Source organism: Monodon monoceros, unplaced genomic scaffold (assembly GCF_005190385.1).
Source record: "Monodon monoceros isolate NGI ecotype Baffin Bay Population unplaced genomic scaffold, NGI_Narwhal_1 Super_Scaffold_8, whole genome shotgun sequence".
Lineage (NCBI taxonomy): Eukaryota > Metazoa > Chordata > Mammalia > Artiodactyla > Monodontidae > Monodon > Monodon monoceros.
This window is the reverse complement of record NW_021703785.1, coordinates 32300447-32322213: the sequence shown is the minus strand read 5'-3', so window position 1 is coordinate 32322213 and position 21767 is coordinate 32300447. Positions and strand designations below refer to the sequence as shown.

The window sequence follows — 21767 nt, the reverse complement described above, 5'->3', positions numbered from 1 at the left end:
GAAACCATTATAATAATCCAGGTGAGAGATGACAGGGGTCTAACTGAAGACTTGTCACTGGGTATTAAAGACGATGGTATAGTTCTGACAGCTTTTTACGGAATAAACTCAACAATAAAAACAGTGATGTCAGAAGAGGGGGAAGATGGTGGAAGAGTAAGACCCGGAGATCACCTTCCTCCCCACAGATACACCAGAAATACATCTACACATGGAACAACTCCTACAGAACACCTACTGAATGCTGGCAGAAGACCTCAGACCTCCCAAAAGGCAAGAAACTCCCCCATGGACCTGGGTAGGGCAAAAGAAAAAAGAATAAACCGAGACAAAAGGATAGGAATGGGACCTGCACCAGTGAGAGGGAGCTGTGAAGGAGGAAAGGTTTCCACACACTAGAAGCCCCTTCTCGGGCGGAGCCTGTGGGTGGCGGAGGGGGGGGAGCTTCAGAGCCGCATAGGAGAGCACAGCCGCAGGGGTGCGGAGGGCAAAGTGGAGAGATTTCCACACAGAGGAACAGGGCCGACTAGCACTCACCAGCCCGAGAGGCTTGTCTGCTCACCCACTGGGGCGGGCGGGGCTGGGAGCTGAAGCTGGGGCTTCGGTCGGATCACATGGAGAGGACTGGGGTTGGCTGCGTGAACACAGCCTGAAGCGGTTAGTGCATCACGGCTAGCCAGGAGGGAGGCCAGGAAAAAGCCTGGAGCTGCCGGAGAGACAAGAGACTTTTTCTTCCCTTTTTGTTTCCTGGTGCGCAAGGAGAGGGGATTAAGAGCGCTCCTTAAAGGAGCTCCAGAGACGGGCACAAGCTGCGGCTAACAACGCAGACACCAGAGACGGGCATGAGACACTAAGGCTGCCGCCACGAGGAAGCCTGTGTGCGATCACAGGTCACTCTCCACACCTCTGTTCTGGGGAGCCTGTGCAGCCCGCCACTGCCAGGGTCCCAGGATCCAGGGACAACTTCCCTGGGAGAATGCATGGCGCGCCTCAGGCTGCTGCAACGTCACACCAGCCTCTGGCGCCGCAGGCTCGCCCCACACTCTGTACCCCTCCCTCCCCCCGGACTGAGTGAGCCGGAGCCCCCGAATCAGTGGCTTCTTTAACCCCGTCCTGTCTGAGCAAAGAACAGATGCACTCCAACGACCTACATGCAGAGGCGGGGCCAAATCCAAAGCTGAACCCCGGGAGCTGTGAGAACAAAGAAGAGAAAGGGAAATCTCTCCCAGCAGCCTCAGGAGCAGCAGATTAAATCTCCACGATCAACTTGATGTACCCCGCATCTGTGGAATACATGAATAGACAACGAACCATCCCAAATTGAGGAGGTGGACTTTGAGAGCGAGATTTATTATTTTTTCCCCTTTTCCACTTTTTCTGAGTGTGTACGTGTACGCCTCTGTGTGAGATTTTGTCTGTATAGCTTTGCTTTCACCATTTGTCCTAGGGTTCTATCCATCCATTGTTTTTTTTTCTTTTTTTACTTTAAAAAAAATTTTTTTTAATAATTATTTTTCTATTTTAATAACTTTTGTTTTACCTTTATTTTCTTTTATTCTCTTTCTTTCTTTCTTTCTACTTTTTCTCCCTTTTATTCTGAGCCGTGTGGATGAAAGGCTCTGGTGCTGCAGCCAGGAGTCAGTGCTGTGCCTCTGAGATGGGAGAGCCAACTTCAGGACACTGGTCCACAAGGGACCTCCCAGCTCCACATAATATCAAATGGCAGAATTCTCCCAGAGATCTCCATCTCAACACCAACACCCAGCTTCACTCAACGACCAGCAAGCTACAGTGCTGGACACCCTATGCCAAACAACTAGCAAGACAGGAACACAACCCCACCCATTAAAAGAGAGGCTGCCTAAAATTATAATAACTCCACAGACACCCAAAAACACACCACCAGATGTGAACCTGCCCACCAGAAAGACAAGATCTGGCTGCATCCACCAGGCACTAGTCCACACAGGCACTAGTCCCCTCCACCAGGAAGCCTACACAACCCACTGAATCAACTTTAGCCACTGGGGACAGACACCAAAAACAATGGGAACTACGAACCTGGAGCCTGCAAAAAGGAGATCCCGAACACAGTAAGATAAGCAAAATGAGAAGACAGAAAAACACACAGCAGATGAAGGAGCAAGATAAAAACCCACCAGACCTAACAAATGAGAGGAAATAGGCAGTCTACCTGAAAAAGAATTCAGAAAAATGATAGTAAAGATGATGCAAAATCTTGGAAATAGAATAGAGAAAATGCAAGAAACATTTAACAAGGACCTAGAAGAACTAAATATGAAGCAAGCAACGATGAACAACACAATAAATGAAATTAAGAATACTCTAGAAGGGATCAATAGCAGAATAACTGAGGCAGAAGAACGGATAAGTGACCTGGAAGATAAAGTAGTGGAAATAACTGCTGCAGAGCAGAATAAAGAAAAAAGAATGAAAAGAACTGAGGACAGTCTCAGAGACTTCTGGGACAACATTAAATGCACAAACATTCGAATGTAGGGGTTCTAGAAGAAGAAGAGAAAAAGAAAGGGACTGAGAAAATATTTGAAGAGATTATATTTGAAAACTTCCCTAATATGGGAAAGGAAATAGTTAAGTCCAGGAAGCACAGAGCGTCCCATACAAGAAAAATCCAAGGAGAAACACGCCAAGACACATATTAATCAAACTGTCAAAAATTAAATACAAAGAAAACATATTAAAAGCAGCAAGGGAAAAACAAATAACACACAAGGGAATCCCCGTAATGTTAACAGCTGATCTTTCAGCAGAAACTCTGCAAGCCAGAAGGGACTGGCAGGACATATTTAAAGTGATGAAGGAGAAAAACCTACAACCAAGATTACTCTACCCAGCAAGGATCTCATTCAGATTTGATGGAGAAATTAAAACCTTTACAGAAAAGCAAAAGCTGAGACAGTTCAGCACCACCAAACCAGCTTTACAACAAATGCTAAAGGATCTTCTCTAGGCAAGAAACACGAGAAGGAAAAGACCTATAATAACAAACCCAAAACAATTAAGAAAATGGGAATAGGAACATACATATCGATAATTACCTTAAATGTAAATGGATTAAATGCCCCCACCAAAAGACACAGACTGGCTGAATGGATACAAAAACAAGACCCATATATATGCTGTCTACAAGAGACCCACTTCAGACCTAAGGGAGGGGATGGAAAAAGATATTCCATGCAAATGGAAACCAAAAGAAAGCTGGAGTAGCAATTCTCATATCAGACAAAATAGACTTTAAAATAAAGACTATTAGAAGAGACAAAGAAAGACACTACATAATAATCAAGGGATCGATCCAAGAAGAAGACATAACAATTGTAAATATTTATGCACCTAACATAGGAGTACCTCAATACATAAGGCAAATACTAACAGCCATAAAAGGGGAAATCAACAGTAACACATTCATAGTAGGAGACTTTAACACCCCACTTTCACCAATGGACAGATCATCCAAAATGAAAATAAATAAGGAAACACAAGCTTTAAATGATACATTAAACAAGATGGACTTAATTGATATTTATAGGACATTCCACCCAAAAACAACAGAATACACATTTTTCTCAAGTGCTCATGGAACATTCTCCAGGATAGATCATATCTTGGGTCACAAATCAAGCCTTGGTAAATTTAAGAAAATTGAAATTGTATCAAGTGTCTTTTCTGACCACAATGCTATGAGACTAGATATCAATTACAGGAAAAGATCTGTAAAAAATACAAACACATGGAGGCTAAACAATACACTACTTAATAACGAAGTGATCACTGAAGAAATCAAAGAGGAAATCAAAAACTACCTAGAAACAAATGACAATGGAGACACGACGACCCAAAACCTATGGGATGCAGCAAAAGCAGTTCTAAGAGGGAAATTTATAGCAATACAATCCTACCTTAAGAAACAGGAAACGCCTCGAATAAACAACCTAACCTTGCACCTAAAGCAATTAGAGAAAGAGGAACAAAAAAACCCCAATGTTAGCAGAAGTAAGGAAATCATAAAGATCAGATCAGAAATAAATGAAAAAGAAATGAAGGAAACGACAGCAAAGATCAATAAAACTAAAAGCTGGTTCTTTGAGAAGATAAACAAAATTGATAAAGCATTAGCCAGACTCATCAAGAAAAACAGGGAGTAGACTCAAATCAATAGAATTACAAATGAAAAAGGAGAAGTAACAAATGACACTGCAGAAATGAAAAAGATCATGAGAGATTACTACAAGCAACTCTATGCCAATAAAATGGACAACCCAGAAGAAATGGACAAATTCTTAGAAATGCACAACCTGCCAAGAATGAATCAGGAAGAAATAGAAAATATGAACACACCAATCACAAGCACTGAAATTGTAACTGTGATTAAAAATCTTCCAACAGACAAAAACCCATGACCAAACAGCTTCACAGGCAAATTCCATCAAACATTTAGAGAAGAGCTAACACCTATCCTTCTCAAACTCTTACAAAATATAGCAGAGGGAGGAACACTCCCAAACTCATTCTACGAGGCCACCATCACCCTGATACCAAAACCAGACAAGGATGTCACAAAGAAAGAAAACTACAGGCCAATATCACTGATGAACATAGATGCAAAAATCCTCAACAAAATACTAGCAAACAGAATCCAACAGCACATTAAAAGGATCATACACCATGATCAAGTGGGGTTTATTCCAGGAATGCAAGGATTCTTCAATATACGCAAATCAATCAATGTGATAAACCATATTAACAAATTGAAGGAGAAAAAAAATATGGCCATCTCAATCGATGCAGAGAAAGCTTTCGACAAAATTCAACACCCATTTATGATAAACCCCCTACAGAAAGTAGGCATAGAGGTAACTTTCCTCAACATAATAAAGGCCATATATGACAAACCCACAGCCAACATTGTTCTCAATGGTGAAAAACTGAAACCATTTCAACTAAGATCATGAACAAGACAAGGTTGCCCACTCTCACCACTCTTACTCAACATAGTTTTGGAAGTTTTAGCCACATCAATCAGAGAAGAAAAGGAAATAAAAGGAATCCAAATCGGAAAAGAAGAAGTAAAGCTGTCACTGTTTGCAGATGACATGATACTACACATAGAGAATCCTAAAGGTGCTACCAGAAGACTACTACAGCTAATCAATGAATTTGGTAAAGTAGCAGGATACAAAATTAATGCACAGAAATCCCTTGCATTCCAGTACACTAATGGTGAAAAATCTGAAAGTGAAATCAAGAAATCACTCCCATTTACCATTGCAACAAAAAGAATAAAATATCTAGGAATAAACCTACCTAAGGAGACAAAAGACCTATATGCAGAAAATTATAAGACACTGATGAAAGATGATACAAATAGATGGAGAGATATATCATGTTCTTGGATTGGAAGAATCAACATTGTGAAAATGACTCTACTACCCAAAGCAATCTACAGATTCAATGCAATCCCTATCAAACTACCACTGGCATTTTTCACAGAACTAGAACAAAAAATTTCACAATTTGTATGGAAACACAAAAGACCCCGAATAGCCAAAGCAGTCTTGAGAATGAAAAACGGAGCTGGAGGAATCAGGCTCCCTGACTTCAGACTGTACTACAAAGCTACAGTAATCAAGACAGTATGGTACTGGCACAAAAACAGAAAGATCGATCAATGGAACAGGATAGAAAACCCAGAGATAAACCCACGCACATATGGTCACCTTATCTTTGATAAAGGAGGCAGGAATGTACAGTGGAGAAAGGACAGCCTCTTCAATAAGTGGTGCTGGGAAAACTGGATAGGTACATGTAAAAGTATGAGATTAGATCACTCAAAATTAAGCTCAAAATGGATTAAAGACCTAGATGTAAGGCCATAAACTATCAAACTCTTAGAGGAAAACATAGGCAGAGCACTCTATGACATAAATCACAGCAAGATACTTTTTGATCCACCTCCTAGAGAAATGGAAATAAAAACAAAAATAAACAAATGGGACCTAAGGAAACTGCAAAGCTTTTGCACAGCAAAGGAAACCATAAACAAGACCAAAAGAGAACCCTCAGAATGGGAGAAAATATTTGCAAATGAAGCAACTGACAAAGGATTAATTTCCAAAATTTACAAGCAGCTCATGCAGCTCAATAACAAACAACCCAATCCAAAAATGGGCAGAAGACCTAAATAGACATTTCTCCAAAGAAGATATACAGACTGCCAACAAACACATGAAAGAATGCTTAACATGATTAATCATTAGAGAAATGCAAATCAAAACTACAATGAGATATCATCTCACACCAGTCAGAATGGCCATCATCAAAAAATCTAGAAACAATAAATGCTGGAGAGGGTGTGGAGAAAAGGGAACCCTCTTGCACTGCTGGTGGGAATGTGAATTGGTTCAGCCACTATGGAGAACAGTATGGAGGTTCCTTAAAAAACTAAAGACAGAATTACCATACGACCCAGCAATCCCACTACTGGGCATATACCCTGAGAAAACCATAATTCAAAATGAGTCATGTACCAAAATGTTCATTGCAGCTCTATTTACAATAGGCAGGAGATGGAAACAACCTAAGTGTCCATCATCGGATGAATGGATAAAGATGTGGCATATATATACAATGGAATATTACTCAGCCATAAAAAGAAACGAAAATGAGCTATTTGTAATGAGGTGGATGGACCTAGAGTCTGTCATACAGAGTGAAGTAAGTCAGAAAGAGAAAGACAAATACCGTATGCTAACACATATCTATGGAATTTAATTTTAAAAAATGTCAAGAAGAACCTAGGGGTAAGGCAGGAGTAAAGACATAGACCTACTAGAGAATGGACTTGAGTGTATGGGGAGAGGCAAGGGTAAGCTGTGACAAAGTGAGAGAGTGGCATGGACATATATACATTACCAAACGTAAAATAGATAGCTAGTGGGAAGCAGCCGCATAGCACGGGGAGATCAGCTCGGTGCTTTGTGACCACCTAGAGGGGTGGAATAGGGAGGGTTGGAGGGAGGGAGACGCAAGAGGGAAGAGATATGGGAACATATGTATATGTATGACTGTTTCACTTTGCTATAAAGCAGAAACTAACACACCATTGTAAAGCAATTATTCTCCAATAAAGATGGAAATAAAAATAAAAATAAAAATGATGTCAGATAAGAATAAGCAATGGAGGAGATATATCAAATATGCGTGACTCAGATTTTTTTGCTTTGGAGACCAGGGAGATGTAAGGAATATAAGATAGGTGAGGGTGATGACTAGGTTCATTTTGGACATTTATAGCAACACCCATGTAGTCAATTGAAGATGTATAGTAGGCAGAGATTATAGATGCATCTGAGGTATATATTCAGGGTCTGGCCAGGAAATAATTAGCTGGGCGAGGCACCAGCATAAAAATTCCAATTGTCAAAGGGTTTTTCACTTAGATTAGATTAACGGGCAAAGATGATCTTAATGACAGCCTGGCAAGAAAACATTCATAAGGCAGCAGATTCAAAGCATAGTTTTTTTGTTTTTTGTTTGTTTGTTTGTTGCGGTACGCGGGCCTCTCACTGTTGAGGCCTCTCCCGTTGTGGAGCGCAGGCTCCGGACGCGCAGGCTCAGCGGCCATGGCTCACGGGCCCAGCTGCTTCGCGGCATGTGGGATCTTCCCAGACTGGGGCACAAGCCCATGTCCCCTGCATCGGCAGGCGGACTCTCAACCACTGCGCCACCAGGGAAGCCCCAAAGCATAGTTTAACAACCATTTTTATGAACAAACAGAAGGTTTTATTAAACGATAAATTTGCGAACTGACCGTGTAATTTATCTTTTTCTCTTTTTTAAGATTGAAGAATTGGAAGAGAAGCTTAATGATGCACTTCACCAGAAGCAGCTACTAACATTGAGATTAGAAAACCAATTGACTTTTCAACAAAAGGATGCCAGGTAAAAGTTTTAAAAAGCAGCAATACCGGGCTTCCCTGGTGGCGCAGTGGTTGCGAGTCCACCTGCCGACGCAGGGGACACGGGTTCGTGCCTCGGTCCGGGAAAATCCCACATGCCACAGAGCGGTAGGCCCGTGAGCCGTGGCTGCTGAGCCTGCTCGTCCGGAGCCTGTGCTCCGCAACGGGAGAGGCCACAACAGTGAGAGGCCCGCGTACCGCAAACATATAAATAAAGAAATAAGTAGCAATACCTGTCTAGCAGTTGGTAATGTCATTACATATTCATGCATGTGATCGTAAGCTAAAATAGAGAAATCTTAAATCAAAGACGGTAATAATTTTTACATCCAGACTGACAAAAAAAACTACTTGATACGTACACAAAATTCAAAAAGCCAGAATTCAACATTCATTCAACAAATATTGCCAGTGTCAGTGAACCATAAATGACAATGGAAGCTCTCTAAACTCACCACCACTTAACTGGCTGTCTGGATTAAATTTTTCATTTGCTCTGTAGAACATACTGATATATTCTTATGGCCCACTGAATTCTTCTGGGTTAATGTACCTTTTGTCTGCCTATATACTTCCTCCAGCTCAGTTGTATGTTTATCCAGAGTCTGTTGTGTTTACTCTCAAATATGCCTATGCCAATCATACTTATTATGCTTACATAATCATACTTACACTTAATTAAAATTATATTTTAAAATGAGTACAAAAACATATGTCATTTCTTTGCAAACTACAATGAATTCTTTGGAAAGATTCAATTAAAGTGAGTGACTAAAAATCATCAAATTAAGTGTAAGCAAGAGGTGTTTAGAGATTAGGGGCAAAAATCAAATCCATAAAAAGTATCCTCAGATTTCCCAAGTGTCTTTTCAAAAGGTCTCCTGCCATTGTAAAGAAATCAGATTTGGAAATCATGAAAAATGATTTACAGAAAAACAAAGCATATCTCCATATTACAAAAAATCTGTACCCTACGTAAAAAATGTTGCCAATGAATGTTTATGTCTATATTTTAATTAGCTGTAAATGTGTAAAGTAGGTGTCTTTTCCCTTTATAAGATCTTACTCTTTAACTGATATTTTAAAAAATTATCAGACCAATTATCAGCTACTATCTCATTAGATAAGTGGTTCTCAAATTTTAGCATGCACCAGAACCACCTGCCGGGCTGAAAAAAGATTGTTGGGTCCCACCCTCAGATTCTGATTTGAGTTGAGCCCTGAGAATTTGCATTTTTACCAAGTTCCCAGATGATGCTAATGCTGCTGCTGGTTTGGGGATAACACTTTGAAAACCACTGCATTGGATAATAGGACTTCTACTCTATTTCTTTAGGCACTGATCAAATTAAATGAAGTGGAGAGGGCAGTAGGAGACTATTTCAGTAATTCTCTTGATAGCTGATAGTGGTAAAAAGTGGTTGGATTCTGAATATATTTTGAAGGTAGAGTTGATAGGATGTCCTAATGGATTAGATGTGGGGTTTAGGAGAGAAAGAGGAACCAAGGATTGTACCAACATTTTTGGCCTGAATAAATGAAGGGAGGAAGTTGCTGTCAACTAAAGATGGTTGGGGGTGGTGGTGGGATGAATTGGGAGATTGGGATTGACATACATACACTAATATGTATAAAATAGATAACTAATAAGAACCTGCTGTATAAAAAAAATAAATAAATAAAATAAAATTCAAAACTAAGGATGCTGAAACCATAGCGGAATAGGTTTGTGAGAGAAGAGCAGGAGTTCAATTTGGAACATGTTAAGTTAGAGTTGTCGTATTAGAAATCCATGTGGAGGTATATGAGAAGTCTGATCTAGAGATATAAATCTGGAGTCATTAGGATATAGATGGTATTTAAGTCACGAGACTGGATGAATTCCCCAAGGGAGTGAACACAGACAGAGGAGGGGACTGAGTACTCCAACACTAAGGCAAACTAGATAATAAGACCGAGAAAGTGCCACCAAGAAAATAGGATAAAAATGAAGAGGAAAAAAATATGGTGTCTGGGAAGCCAGATGAAGAAAGTGTATAAGGAGGGAGAGATCAGATGTCTCAAGTGCTATTGATAGGGATGGAAAGAACTGAGAATTGATCATTAGCAATCTGAATGTTACCAGACCTGATTGGCCTGGGTTTAAGAGGAAAGGCATTGAAGAGAGCACATACAGAAAACTTTTGAGAAACAAAAGGGGCAGTGAAAGAGGGTCAAAAATTGTGGGAGCTTGTTTGTTCATTTATTTTAAGACAGGACGAATAACAGCATGTTTGTATGTTGATGGGAGTGATACAGTAGGAGGGGGAAAAATCAGAGGGTGCCTTCCTGCTCAAAATTTTTGGATGGGCAACTAACAATGTGTACTACATGGATTCCTTGAGAAAGGTGGTTGATTATGTGTGGATTACTGATTTCATTACCTCATTGGTTGAATGAATACATTATGGTGGTTCAGTGTTGCCATCTTAAAGAGGTATACCTTGAAGTACCTGGATAAAGACAAATGAAAATTACTTTAATGAGTAGGGTCCAAAGCAGATATATAAGATTTACACCTTAAGGAGAAGACATGTATAATTTTATAATTTGAATTTTAAACATTATTAAGAACATTAATTTTCTATTTAATAATTTATGTGGCTACACATTCAGTAATTAGTATAGCATTGTCATTTCGTGTTTAACTGGTTAAGTCAGCATTTAGCTGGAGCCAAAAATACTATTAAGCTTCTCATTTCTTAATTTTATGTTACTATAAAAAAGGAACTTTGAGAAAATTAGATCTCAGTGATTTTTTTAAGCTTGCTATACATTCTCTCCTAATGTAGAAAATATCAAGAACTAATGAAACAAGAAATGGAAACTATTTTAATGAGACAGAAGCAACTAGAAGAGACAAACCTTCAGCTAAGAGAGAAAGCTGGAGATATTCGTCGAAACCTGCGTGACTTTGAGTTGACAGAAGACCAATATATGAACCTAAAAGGTCTTCCGGAAGATCAGCTTTCTATTCCTGAATATGTGTCTGTAAGTGTCTTGTATCATTAAAAAAAAAAAAAAAATGCATATATTTCCAGACTAAAATTTGCCATTTCTATAGTAGCCATAACTTTTTTTTTTTGCCATAACTTTTGAAGTACCTAATTGATAAATTATTTTATGGCTCTGGTCTGAAGGTAGTGAGTGAATGGTGTTCAGATCACCAAATTTTAAAGGGTCTTGGCCATTGACCTCCAAATTCAAGCAATAAATAGGGCTCTAAAGTTAATGGCTGGATAATCCATAGAAATGAATTATTTATCATAAACTGTGGCAGTTTATAATGTTCTCAAATGAAAAATTATAGAGATAACAGATTAGTGTTTGCCAGGGGTTAGGGACATTAAAGAAGAGGGGAGTGGTGTGATTATAAAGGGACAGCATGAGGGCGATCGTTACAGATCTAGGTCAGGATCTCAACTGCAGTGTTGGTCACACAAGTCTGTATGTAGGATTGATCTATGGCAGTGTTCTCAAATCTTTCTGATATCAGCATCCGTTTACACTCTAAAAATTATTGAAGACCCCAAAGAGATTTTGCTTATATAGACTAACTATATCTGTTAATATTTACCATATTCGAAATTAAAACTGAGAAATTTTTACAATACAGGAATACGCAAGTACACACTTCATTAGCCTTAAGGGCAATGATATCATTACACATCATGTAGCCACCGGCAGACACTTAATGGGCATAAGATTAAGAGTAAAACAGGCAAAAAATCTTAGTATTACTAGGAAAATAGTTTTGGTCCCATTGATTTCCTGAAATGGTCTCAGAGTGGCAGGGTGGGACCAGGGCTCTCAAGAGCACACATCTCACACAAACTGCAAGTTTGTGATATATAGAGGTCATTTCACCGTAAGAGGCTTGATTTTTTTCATCTGTAAAAGGGTTAATAATAATAACAGTGCCTTTTATTCAATAGCTTGTCATAATCTATGATGAAAAAGAATCTGAAAAAGAATATTTATATGTATAACTGAATCACCTTGCTGTATAGTGGAAACTAACACAGCATTGTAAATCCACTATGCTTCAATTAAAAAAGAATAATAATAACAGCAACTTTCTGTTGAGGTAATTGTGAAGATTAACTATGAATTTGTATGTAAAATGCTTAACACAGTGCTTAGAACATAGTAAACACATAATAAATATTATCAGTTCTTTTTGCTGTAGTGGTTGCTACTCTTGGTTCTCATTTGGATAAGGCTTCCAGATTAGTGATTTCCTACAAAACGGAGTACTGTTTTTTGTCCAGCTTTTTATTTAACATAGCTTGAACATAATTGTTCTGCCCAAAGTACTGTCCAAAACCAATTAAATATCTCAAGTGCTGTCATTGAGGCTTTATCCATTGTAGATGGAAAGTATCCCATTAGTGGCAGGCATACATATTTTTGTTCTCTGATCTGTTAATGTTCCTTGTCTTATCTTTTGTTTTCAGACAGTACCATCCTAACTAGTTAATTATACACAGGTTCATTGTGTCAAGTACTAGCCTTAGGACTTGCCTCTTACCAAATATGGTACTCCTGCAATACAGCAATACGTTAAGGAGTTTCAGATTGTATGCCTATACAATAAATAGTCCCTAATTGTCGTCTCCTAATTTGCTGCTAGCTTAGTTTTGTAGGAGCTTGTTAGTTGGAACACTTTACTAAGTTAGGGCAGGCAAATTCCCCTGAGAGAATTATGAGTGGGAAGAGAGGTCTGAACTGAATGGAACAGTGACATGAAAATACCTCCTGATTCATCCTGATTATCCCTTCTACAGCGGTGGTAGTAAGTAGATTTCACCAAGAGCCTGGGGTGTAGGCTTTTCCTATATTTAGGCATGGGAGACAGAGCAGTGCACAAACCAGACAAAAATTCCTGTCCTCACAGAGCTTACATTCCAATGGAGCAACACACACAACAAATTAAAATATGTAGAACGTTTGTCCTAAATGCTATGGAGAAAAGAGCAGGAATGAAGAGTGAGGATGCTATTTTAAATCAGCGTAGGGGAGGGACTTCCCTGGCGGTCGAGTGGTTAGGACTCCGTGCTCTCACTGCCAAGGAACCGGGTTCGATCCCTGGTCGGGGAACTAAGATCCCACAGGTGGCGCGGCCCCCAGAAGAATCTGGTTAGGGAAGTCAGGGAGGGTTTTACTGATAGGGTGACGTCTGGTCAGAGACCAGAAGGGAGTGAAAGCATGAGCTGTACATTTATATGTGAGAAGAGCTTTTCCATCAGAGGAAAGAGCAAGAGCAAAACTCTGGGACACTTGATGTGTTGAGGAAATAACAAGCGGATAGTATGGAGTGAGCAGTAGTGGGAGGTAAGGAGTAAGGAGAACATGGAGGACTGATAGAAGAGAGGAAAGAGAGACCGTGTCAGGGTGGGGAGTTACAGATAATCTGGGCCTTGAGGGGACTTAATTGAACATTAAGACTTAATGAAGTATTAGTGGTCAGGGACAATTAAAGACTGTCTTGTATCATTTTTTTACAAACAGAACTTTAGTGTACAGGCATATAATCTGAAACTCCTTAACACTTTCCTTTATTATCTTAATACTTTTCCTTGTAGTACTGATAATTGAGAGTGCTGTTAATTAGCAAATTTTAATTGTAATTTGGGTCTCGAGACTGCTTATTAATTTGATTTTTTTTTTCAAAGATTCGGTTCCATGAACTAGTGAATCCATTAAGAAAGGAAATCTCTGAACTACAAGTGAAAAAGAAAGACCTGGCCGAAGAATTAAGTGAAAACAAGGGTCAACTGAAACAACTGACCGAGGTTTGTATAATTTTGATCCCTGGTGTGAAGAAGCTCCAAGAGGTCCTTAAGATTTGTGATAGGGAATATAAAAATCAGTAAAAGAAAAATGGAACTTGGGGATGCTAACTGCTGTGATTCTTCATAAGTAGTGGGAAGGAGGTGAGAATGGAAATAGCCATCTTATCTTGGCAGGGTACATCCATGATATTGGCCGTAATCCCCGGCTGAGTGTTTTGTTGTTGTATCTCATTTCATTCTCAGTTCTTCATTACGGATCCGCCCTGTTGGTGATAAGAAAGGGAGCCCTTGTCCATTTATAAGTCATTTTGCCTCTTCATCCAATACAGTTAGCTCTCCTAATATCTGTTCAGAGCACATGCACTAATATTAGCATCCACCCCACTGATGCCTGGTGCTGTGCTAGGTGCTGGCAGCAGTGAGTACGAGAGAGACAGTGCCTGCCCTTCCAGAGTTCAAATTCTAGTAGGTTGGAGTTATACCTTAGATGATATCTTGACACTCATTCTTTGTGTGACCTTGAACAAGTCATTCAATGTTTCCTGCTCTGTCAAATGAAGAAAATAATACTATTTGTCCCATTTACTTCATTGAATTGCTCACAATTCTGTTTCAAAGTAAAAATGTGATTTTTTAGCAAGGTTGCCTATAAATAACTATTTTGTGTCCTATTTCAAGGGCAACTTTTACCAAAGATCTGTTATCCAGAAATAAACAATTATGATTTAATTTATATTTTGATGCTCTGATTTGCTGCACTGTTAGTGCTGGATGGAATCTAGTTCGGTCATTATAGAGCCAATATTACAAGCAAATGAAGACTCAGCTTCCATCTGCTCATAGGAGCATTGAAGTAAGTCATCAGGAGCGATGCCAGAGAGGCCGATGTGCTGATGTGAACCCTACCACAGGGGTCTATTATGGTGGTTTTTTTCTGCTGCTAACCTGCCATATTGTGCAGGTAAACTGCTTTGCACATTTAGAAAAATAGCTCTTAACTTTTAAAAAATTTGCATCTAAAGTCAAAATAATAAAGGACAAAGAAGACCTCAGTTTGGCTACTAACTAATTTTTCAGCCTCGGGCAAATCATTTAATCTCCATTGTCTCTGTAGAATGCCCAGGATGGCGATGGTGGTGGCAGCAGCGGTGGCGGTGTGGCACAGGGTTCGTTAGAGACAAGGCAGATAAGTTTTCAGGCTTAGTTCTGCAGCACCTTATGGTACGTCAGCGTCCCTCAGGGACTTATTTTTTAGAGGGAGGACTGGAGGAGCTTTCTATGTTTCTATCAAACAACCTCTTTTTCTTTTTTTTTTTTGCGGTACGCGGGCCTCTCACTGTTGTGGCCTTTCCCGTTGCGGAGCACAGGCTCCGGACGCGCAGGCTCAGCGGCCATGGCTCACGGGCCCAGCCGCTCCGCGGCATGTGGGATCCTCCTGGACCGGGGCACAAACCCACGTCCCCTGCATCGGCAGGCGGACTCTCAACCACTGCGCCACCAGGGAAGCCCAAACCACCTCTATTTTAATCACCTTTGACATTTGGGGATTCTAAGAGTACTTTCTCCTGAACAAAGGATTCTTCGGACCAAAAAAAAAGAAGGCTTGGATGTCTAAAATTATCATTAGTATGTGACATATTTTTACTGTGTGGTAAAGCAAGTCTTTCTACTCTCAAGGGTCAGTAATGGCATTGTATCCCAGATTTTAGTTTGTTTCAACCTTACTAATACCTTTAGTATTTTACTGACATGAAAGCATAGAAAATTAACACTGGTTTCACTCATAGAGTTCCTGAGTGTTTTTAGTGCATGAATACCTCTTGAACACAGAAGCAGTTTTGTTTGTGAACTTGTGTTAGGGTTCTCCAGAGAAACAAAGCTAACAGGATATGTAAATATATATGGAGAGACGTATATTTTAGGGAATTGGCTCTTGTGATTGTGGAAGCTTGGCGAATCCAAACTCTAATGGGGTAGGCTGGCAGGCTTGGAGATTCAAGGGAGGGTTGCAGTTTGAATCCAAAGGCAGTCTGCTGACAGAATTCCTTCTTGCTCAGGGGAGGTCAGTCTTAGTTCTAGTGAGGCCTCAGCTGATTGGATGAGGCCCACCACGTTATGGAAGGTAAACTGCTTTACTCAGAGTCTGCTGATTTAAATGTTAATCTCATCTAAAAAATGCCTTCACAGAAACATGTAAAATAATGTTTGACTGAATATTTGGGTACTGTAGCCTAGCCAAGTTGACATAAAAAATTAGCCATCATAGAACCTTTCCATGTGCAAGTTTGCTTCTTAAAGGTTTACCACCTCTCAGCTGAAAATATAATCTTCTGTCTTAAACCTTTTCCTGAACTTAATATAAAGAGGGAACTGAATCACATTCAGGAAAGAAAGAAAAGTAATGCCTTATCTCCATAATAAAAGGTCTTAGAAACTCAGAGAATATGATTTAGACATAATAGAATTACTTTTGTATTAAAGCCACCCTTAAAGTTAGATTCTTCTGCTCTGTCAAGGGCCTAGTACAGGTCAACTTGCCCAACACTCAGAAAATATAGACTGAAAAGTTTTAAATGAAAAGTCACCAGCTAGGACCTTTTTATAAGGATATAGTGAGTAAATGTTAATATCTAATATTAAAAGAAATTTTTTTAGCAATATATTGTGGGGGGTTATTTTTTGAAATGGTTTGTTAAATTATTTACTGCTCTGGTATCTGGGGAATTCAGAGATACTAGTTTGAGTTTCATCTCTGCAACTCGGCGATGGTGTGATGATCTTGGATAAAAAACTTAGTCTTTACTACCCCTCCCTGCAGTCCCCATCTGTAAAATAGGGATGAGAATATGTAACATCTGCCTCACTCACATGGCCATTATTGTGAGAATAAAATTTATTCAATAAATAATTCACTATACCTTGATTATGTGGCAAGCATTGTTCTAGGTGCGTGGAATACCTCAGTGAACAAAACAGAGATCTCTGGCCTCATGGAATTTATGTTTTAAAAGGAGTGCAGGGGGCTTCCCTGGTGGCACAGTGGTTGAGAATCCGCCTGCCAGTGCAGGGGACACAAGTTCGATCCCTGGTCCGGGAAGGTCCCACATGCCGCGGAGCAGCTAAGCCTGTGCGCCACAACTACTGAGCCTGTGTACCGCAACTACTGAAGCCCATGCGCCTAGAGCCCATGCTCCACAACGAGAAGAAGCCACCGCAATGAGAAGCCCGTGCACTGCGACGAAGAGTAGCCCCCGCTTACCGCAACTAGAGAAAGCCTGTGTGCAGCAACAAACACCCAACACAGCCAAAAATAAATAAAATAAATAAATTTATAAAAGGAGCACAGGGAGGGACTTCCCTGGTGGTCCAGTGGCTAAGACTCCATACTCGCAATGCAGGGGGCCCAGGTTCAATCCCTGGTCAGGAAACTAGATCCCACATGCTGCAACGAAGAGCTCACATGCTGCAACTAAAGATCCTGCATGCCACAACTAAGACCCGATGCAGCCAAATAAGTAAATAAATATTTTAAAAATAATAAAATTAAATTAAAAAAAAGGAGTACAGGGGAACAAACAGTAAACATTATATTGGAAAGGAAGCGCAAAGTAAAATCTCGAGTTTGCAGATAGCAAAGTTTTTCTGAGTGCTAGAGTACCACGCTAGTAAGGCAAATTGGAGGAAGATCTCAGAAGATTAGTAGACTGATTATAACCTGTGTGTTTTCTTTTATGTAACCTCTCAGTTTATGATCCCCAAATCAGCATATTCAAAATTGGTCACCAACCCTAGAGACTATATTTTTTTTCTGTTTTATTATGAAAGTTTTTGAGCATAGGTAACTAGAAAAAATTTTACAATGAACACCAGTATACCCGTCACCTAATTTCTGCCATTAGCATATCACTATACTTATCTTAATCACATACCTGTCCATCTATCCATCCACTGGTCATATTTAATTTATGAGAAATTGCCAGACTGTTTTCTTTTTAATGTATCAGTAGTTCCTTTTTATTGTTGGGTAATACTTAATTGTATGGATATATTCATCCTCCAGTTGATGGGCATGTGAGTTATTTCCACTTTGGAGACATTATAAATGAAGCTGCTACAAACATTTGAACATTGGCTTTTGTGTGGACATACTTTTTTGTTTTTCTTGTGTAAAATTTAATAGTCAGATTTTTCTCTTCTAGATTTCCATTTGGTTATTATAGTTTTTATTTCTCTGCTATTTGTGTATTCATTATAAGCACATTTTCCTTTATACCACTGAGAATAGTTAAAATCTCTGCTTTACCTTGTCTGCTAATTCCAAAATCTGAGTCACCTCAGAGTTTGTCTCTGTTGATTGTCTTTTCTTTTAAGGATGGGTCACATTTTCCTGTTTCTTCAAAGGTTGAGTAACTTTAAATTGCTAATTTAAATCTGAGTAAATTTAGATCTTAACATTGCAACTGTTAGGTTGTGGAGACTGCATTTTGACAGTGCTGATGCTTTTGTTTTAGCAGGAATTTAAATGGTTTGTACTCAGATAGCATGCTCTGTCTCTTGGGCAGCAGCTCAAATTTCAGTTAGGTTTTTTTGGCCTTAGTAGGACTGCTTGGGTCTGTCCTACACATGTGTTGTTCAGAGGTCAGCCAGAGATCTGGCAGAGATTATCCGCAGAACTCAGAGTGCCCCTTTTCTGGCTGTCTCTAGAATTCCCTCCTCATTTTAGAGCAGCTGAGTTGCCCCAAACTTTTGTTTTCTGGTTCTTCAAGCTAGAAAGATGAAGGATATTCTGTTTTACCTTTATCATCCAACTTGGCACATAGTAGGCCTGCCTTCCAGCTAAAAGGCATTTTAAAAAGAGAGAGAGACCAGGAAATTTACCCAATGCTGTTCCCTTCTTCCTCTTGTAGAAGACATCCCTCCAGAATCTGCCTGACTTTGGTCACTTTCCTGTGCCTTCAGATGGTTGTTTTATATTTTGCCCAGAATTTGAAGTTGTATCTGCAGTAGGATTGGTCAGATGGGAACTTGGAACCATCACCAGAAGTGGAATCACCTTACAATTTTGTTTTAAACACAGGTGAAGGAAGAGAAAATCCAGTCTGTGCATGTAAAATATTTAGCTTTGAAATCCTCTGTTTTCTCTAAAAAGAATCTTAGCTTCATTGGAGAATCTTTTTTCTCAACATGTTTAACTTTGTACTGATATGGGTGATGACTCGTTAGGCATTATGAAGAAAAATATTAAAAGCAAAATAAAATACATCACTAGACCTTGAACAAAATGTACAGCTTTGAACATTGTAATTTTGGTTGTTTGCACTACTTACCTATTAATAATTATTGAATTCCTGATATAGCCATGAAGTTCAGAGTTTGGAAAGTAAGATCTGGTATTTGGGCAGCTGAGTTTACTATCTGAGGACATATAAAGATTAGTATGTGTCAAATGAACACCAACAGCTGGGGAAAATGTGATTGAAGTTCATAGAATCACAAAATCATAAAATCACGTAAGGTGAGGATTGACTTGCAAGGGGTAAACTCAGGACAAATACAAGATGGTACTACTATTTTATAGAACAAGTAGTAAATTAATAGGAAACTTAAAAGAGGAGGCAAGAGCCAACAAATATAAATGCCTCAAAAATGGCAGCATCATGGCAATTCCATGTGGGTTACTAAGAGAAACTAAGATATTTGTTAGTTATGTCTCTGAGTTTTAAAACTGGGAGTTAGGAAAACAAACTTTCCGCTTTACTAAGACTGTTGGATTGAGTTTTGTCTTTTCCAAAAATGAACTTAATGTTTGTTTTTTTTTACCACATGGTGGCAGCATATATCCATTTATTTCTGTAACTGGTTTTGGGCTACTCAAAACATCTTGTCATTTTTGACCTAGAGGCCAAAGTGTTACATTGTTACCTTATTTTCATTTATATTCCTTATTTCATATCCATTGCCTTAAATCAATCAAATACTATGTTTTTTTAATAAAATTTAGTAGATCTATAACTGGGAGATAGAATTTTTAAAAATTGAAACTTTTCTGGCAAAACATGTAGTCTTCAGATCAAAGGTGTCTCAGTTATTACACTGATTTTCATAATTACACCTAACAAAAGCATTCAGAGATGTTAAAGCCCAAGTACACAGTTAATTATGCCTTTATTCATATAAGCTGCTAGTTCATGGCAGATATGAAGTGAAAAACTGATTTGTTCAATATCTATTACATGAAATGTAATAAAATGTGATTTTTGACCTTTAAAAAAGAAGTCGCTCTTCCTGAAGTGCCAATTTTAGTAGATTTCTGGAATTTTCTTTCGTTATTTTTTTCCACATCTTTAGTTATTTGGAAATAATATCTGGATACTAACCCTGGGAAATAGGGCTCATCTTTTACTTCAAGTTGAGAGTTTTTTTATAAGCATCAGTAACGTAGTCTAATTATAGCATATTTTGAGCTGTATTTCATACATGAGCTTGTGTATGGTACTTAGTGTTTTCATAATTGCTATACGTTTATTTCCTATTTATGAAATCTCTTTGTAACAGGTCAGAATTTTGGTCCAGTACATGTAGCTAAGCTATGTGCAGCTGTTGTGCTATTGTAGAGTTATTTCAGAATGCTTCTTTTCAAAAGAAAGAAATGTTAACAATATTATATAGGGCATTAATGAGTCTGTACTTAGAGCCATTAAGTTTCATGAGGAAATGGTGAAATACTTTTCTCTTATGAGAACTTTGGTAACTAGGAAGCAAGAAGAGTGTTTTGTTTAAGAGAACTTCCTTGTTTAGGAAACATAGTTACATTTATTGAGAAAAATTCTGCAAAATTACCTTGAGGCTCATCTTAAGTATTCATACATGAATAATCCTGTTAATTTTATTTGAATGAAAATGAAGTATTTCATTAATGATTACTTAGTCGGGTTTTTTAATTTCAGGGCATTATTAACTATTTGTTTTCTGAAGTTTCTTTTTTATCCTGCCCAACTGATGAATTTAAAATTCCTTTATAAGATACATGTTATGATGATACTCAGCAGTTGTAATTATTTTTGGGTATCTGACAAATTCATTAGTAAACAATAATAGTTTTGCCTCTCTATATTACATTTAAGTTGAGTAAGCTCTGCTTAAAACTTAGATTCCTGGATACTTTCATAGGTTCTGGTTTTGGTTTGAGACGGACCTAAGAATCTCAATTTTAATAAATAACCTAGGATTCTAATGTGGCAGGTTCATGGACCATGAACACAAATCTCCTTTGTTGTTGTTTACTTATTGAGGTACAAAAACACTTTATATTCTTAATTAAATTTCATATTTTTAATTTTATATATTATAATAATAATTAATATTTTAATGTATTTATAACATCCACAAATATAATAATTAGAATAACACTAGCTGTAGTATTACTACTTGGAGGTTCTAAAACCCATTTCTTACGTATACATCTAAAACCTGTTGCTTCTTTATAAACTTGCTGTATTTTTACAAATTATGTAAATGACTTAAAGATAAAAGTTCATGAGGAGGGAACAGTTCATGGGAAAGCTGTAATGAAGGCAGTTTAAAATAGGATGTTATCGGGGAGAAGCCTCATTTAGCTGATTGTTTTATACATGGCTGTAAGAGGAAAAAATTTTTAAAGAGTAATGTGGCCTTTTTTTTTCCCCATCTGCCACTGTGTTTATAATCTTAAAGAAATCCAGTGGCATTGTTAATTTATTCCAGGGACAGATTTTGAGGGGATTATTAGGTCTTGAGATGAAATTTTGAACCTAGGGGCCACGATGGTATATCATCATATTTTGGGAAGGGAAAACAACTCATGAGGGACCTTACCAAGTACTGTAGCTTCAATCTGGGTACACTATGAACACTTTGTTCTCTTGCTATACACATCTCAATCCAGATTCTACAG

The 21767-nt window shown here is 38.5% G+C and overlaps 1 protein-coding gene across 13 annotated transcripts in view; it reads left to right on the top strand.

Moving 5' to 3' along the window:
* Window positions 1-21767, top strand: part of PIBF1 (progesterone immunomodulatory binding factor 1) — a 212218-nt gene that overhangs the window by 7916 nt on the left and 182535 nt on the right. For 12 of the 13 annotated variants that reach the window (XR_003791696.1, XR_003791697.1, XR_003791695.1 and 9 more), the window contains exons 3-5: window positions 7883-7983; window positions 10832-11030; window positions 13715-13834. Coding sequence is in view for 9 of the 13 variants with exons in the window: in XM_029209987.1 (XP_029065820.1) it covers window positions 7883-7983; window positions 10832-11030; window positions 13715-13834 (420 nt within the window). In the remaining 4 variants the exon portion in view is untranslated. The remainder of the gene's footprint in view (window positions 1-7882; window positions 7984-10831; window positions 11031-13714; window positions 13835-21767) is intronic. The other variant, XM_029209995.1, reaches the window with a different exon arrangement.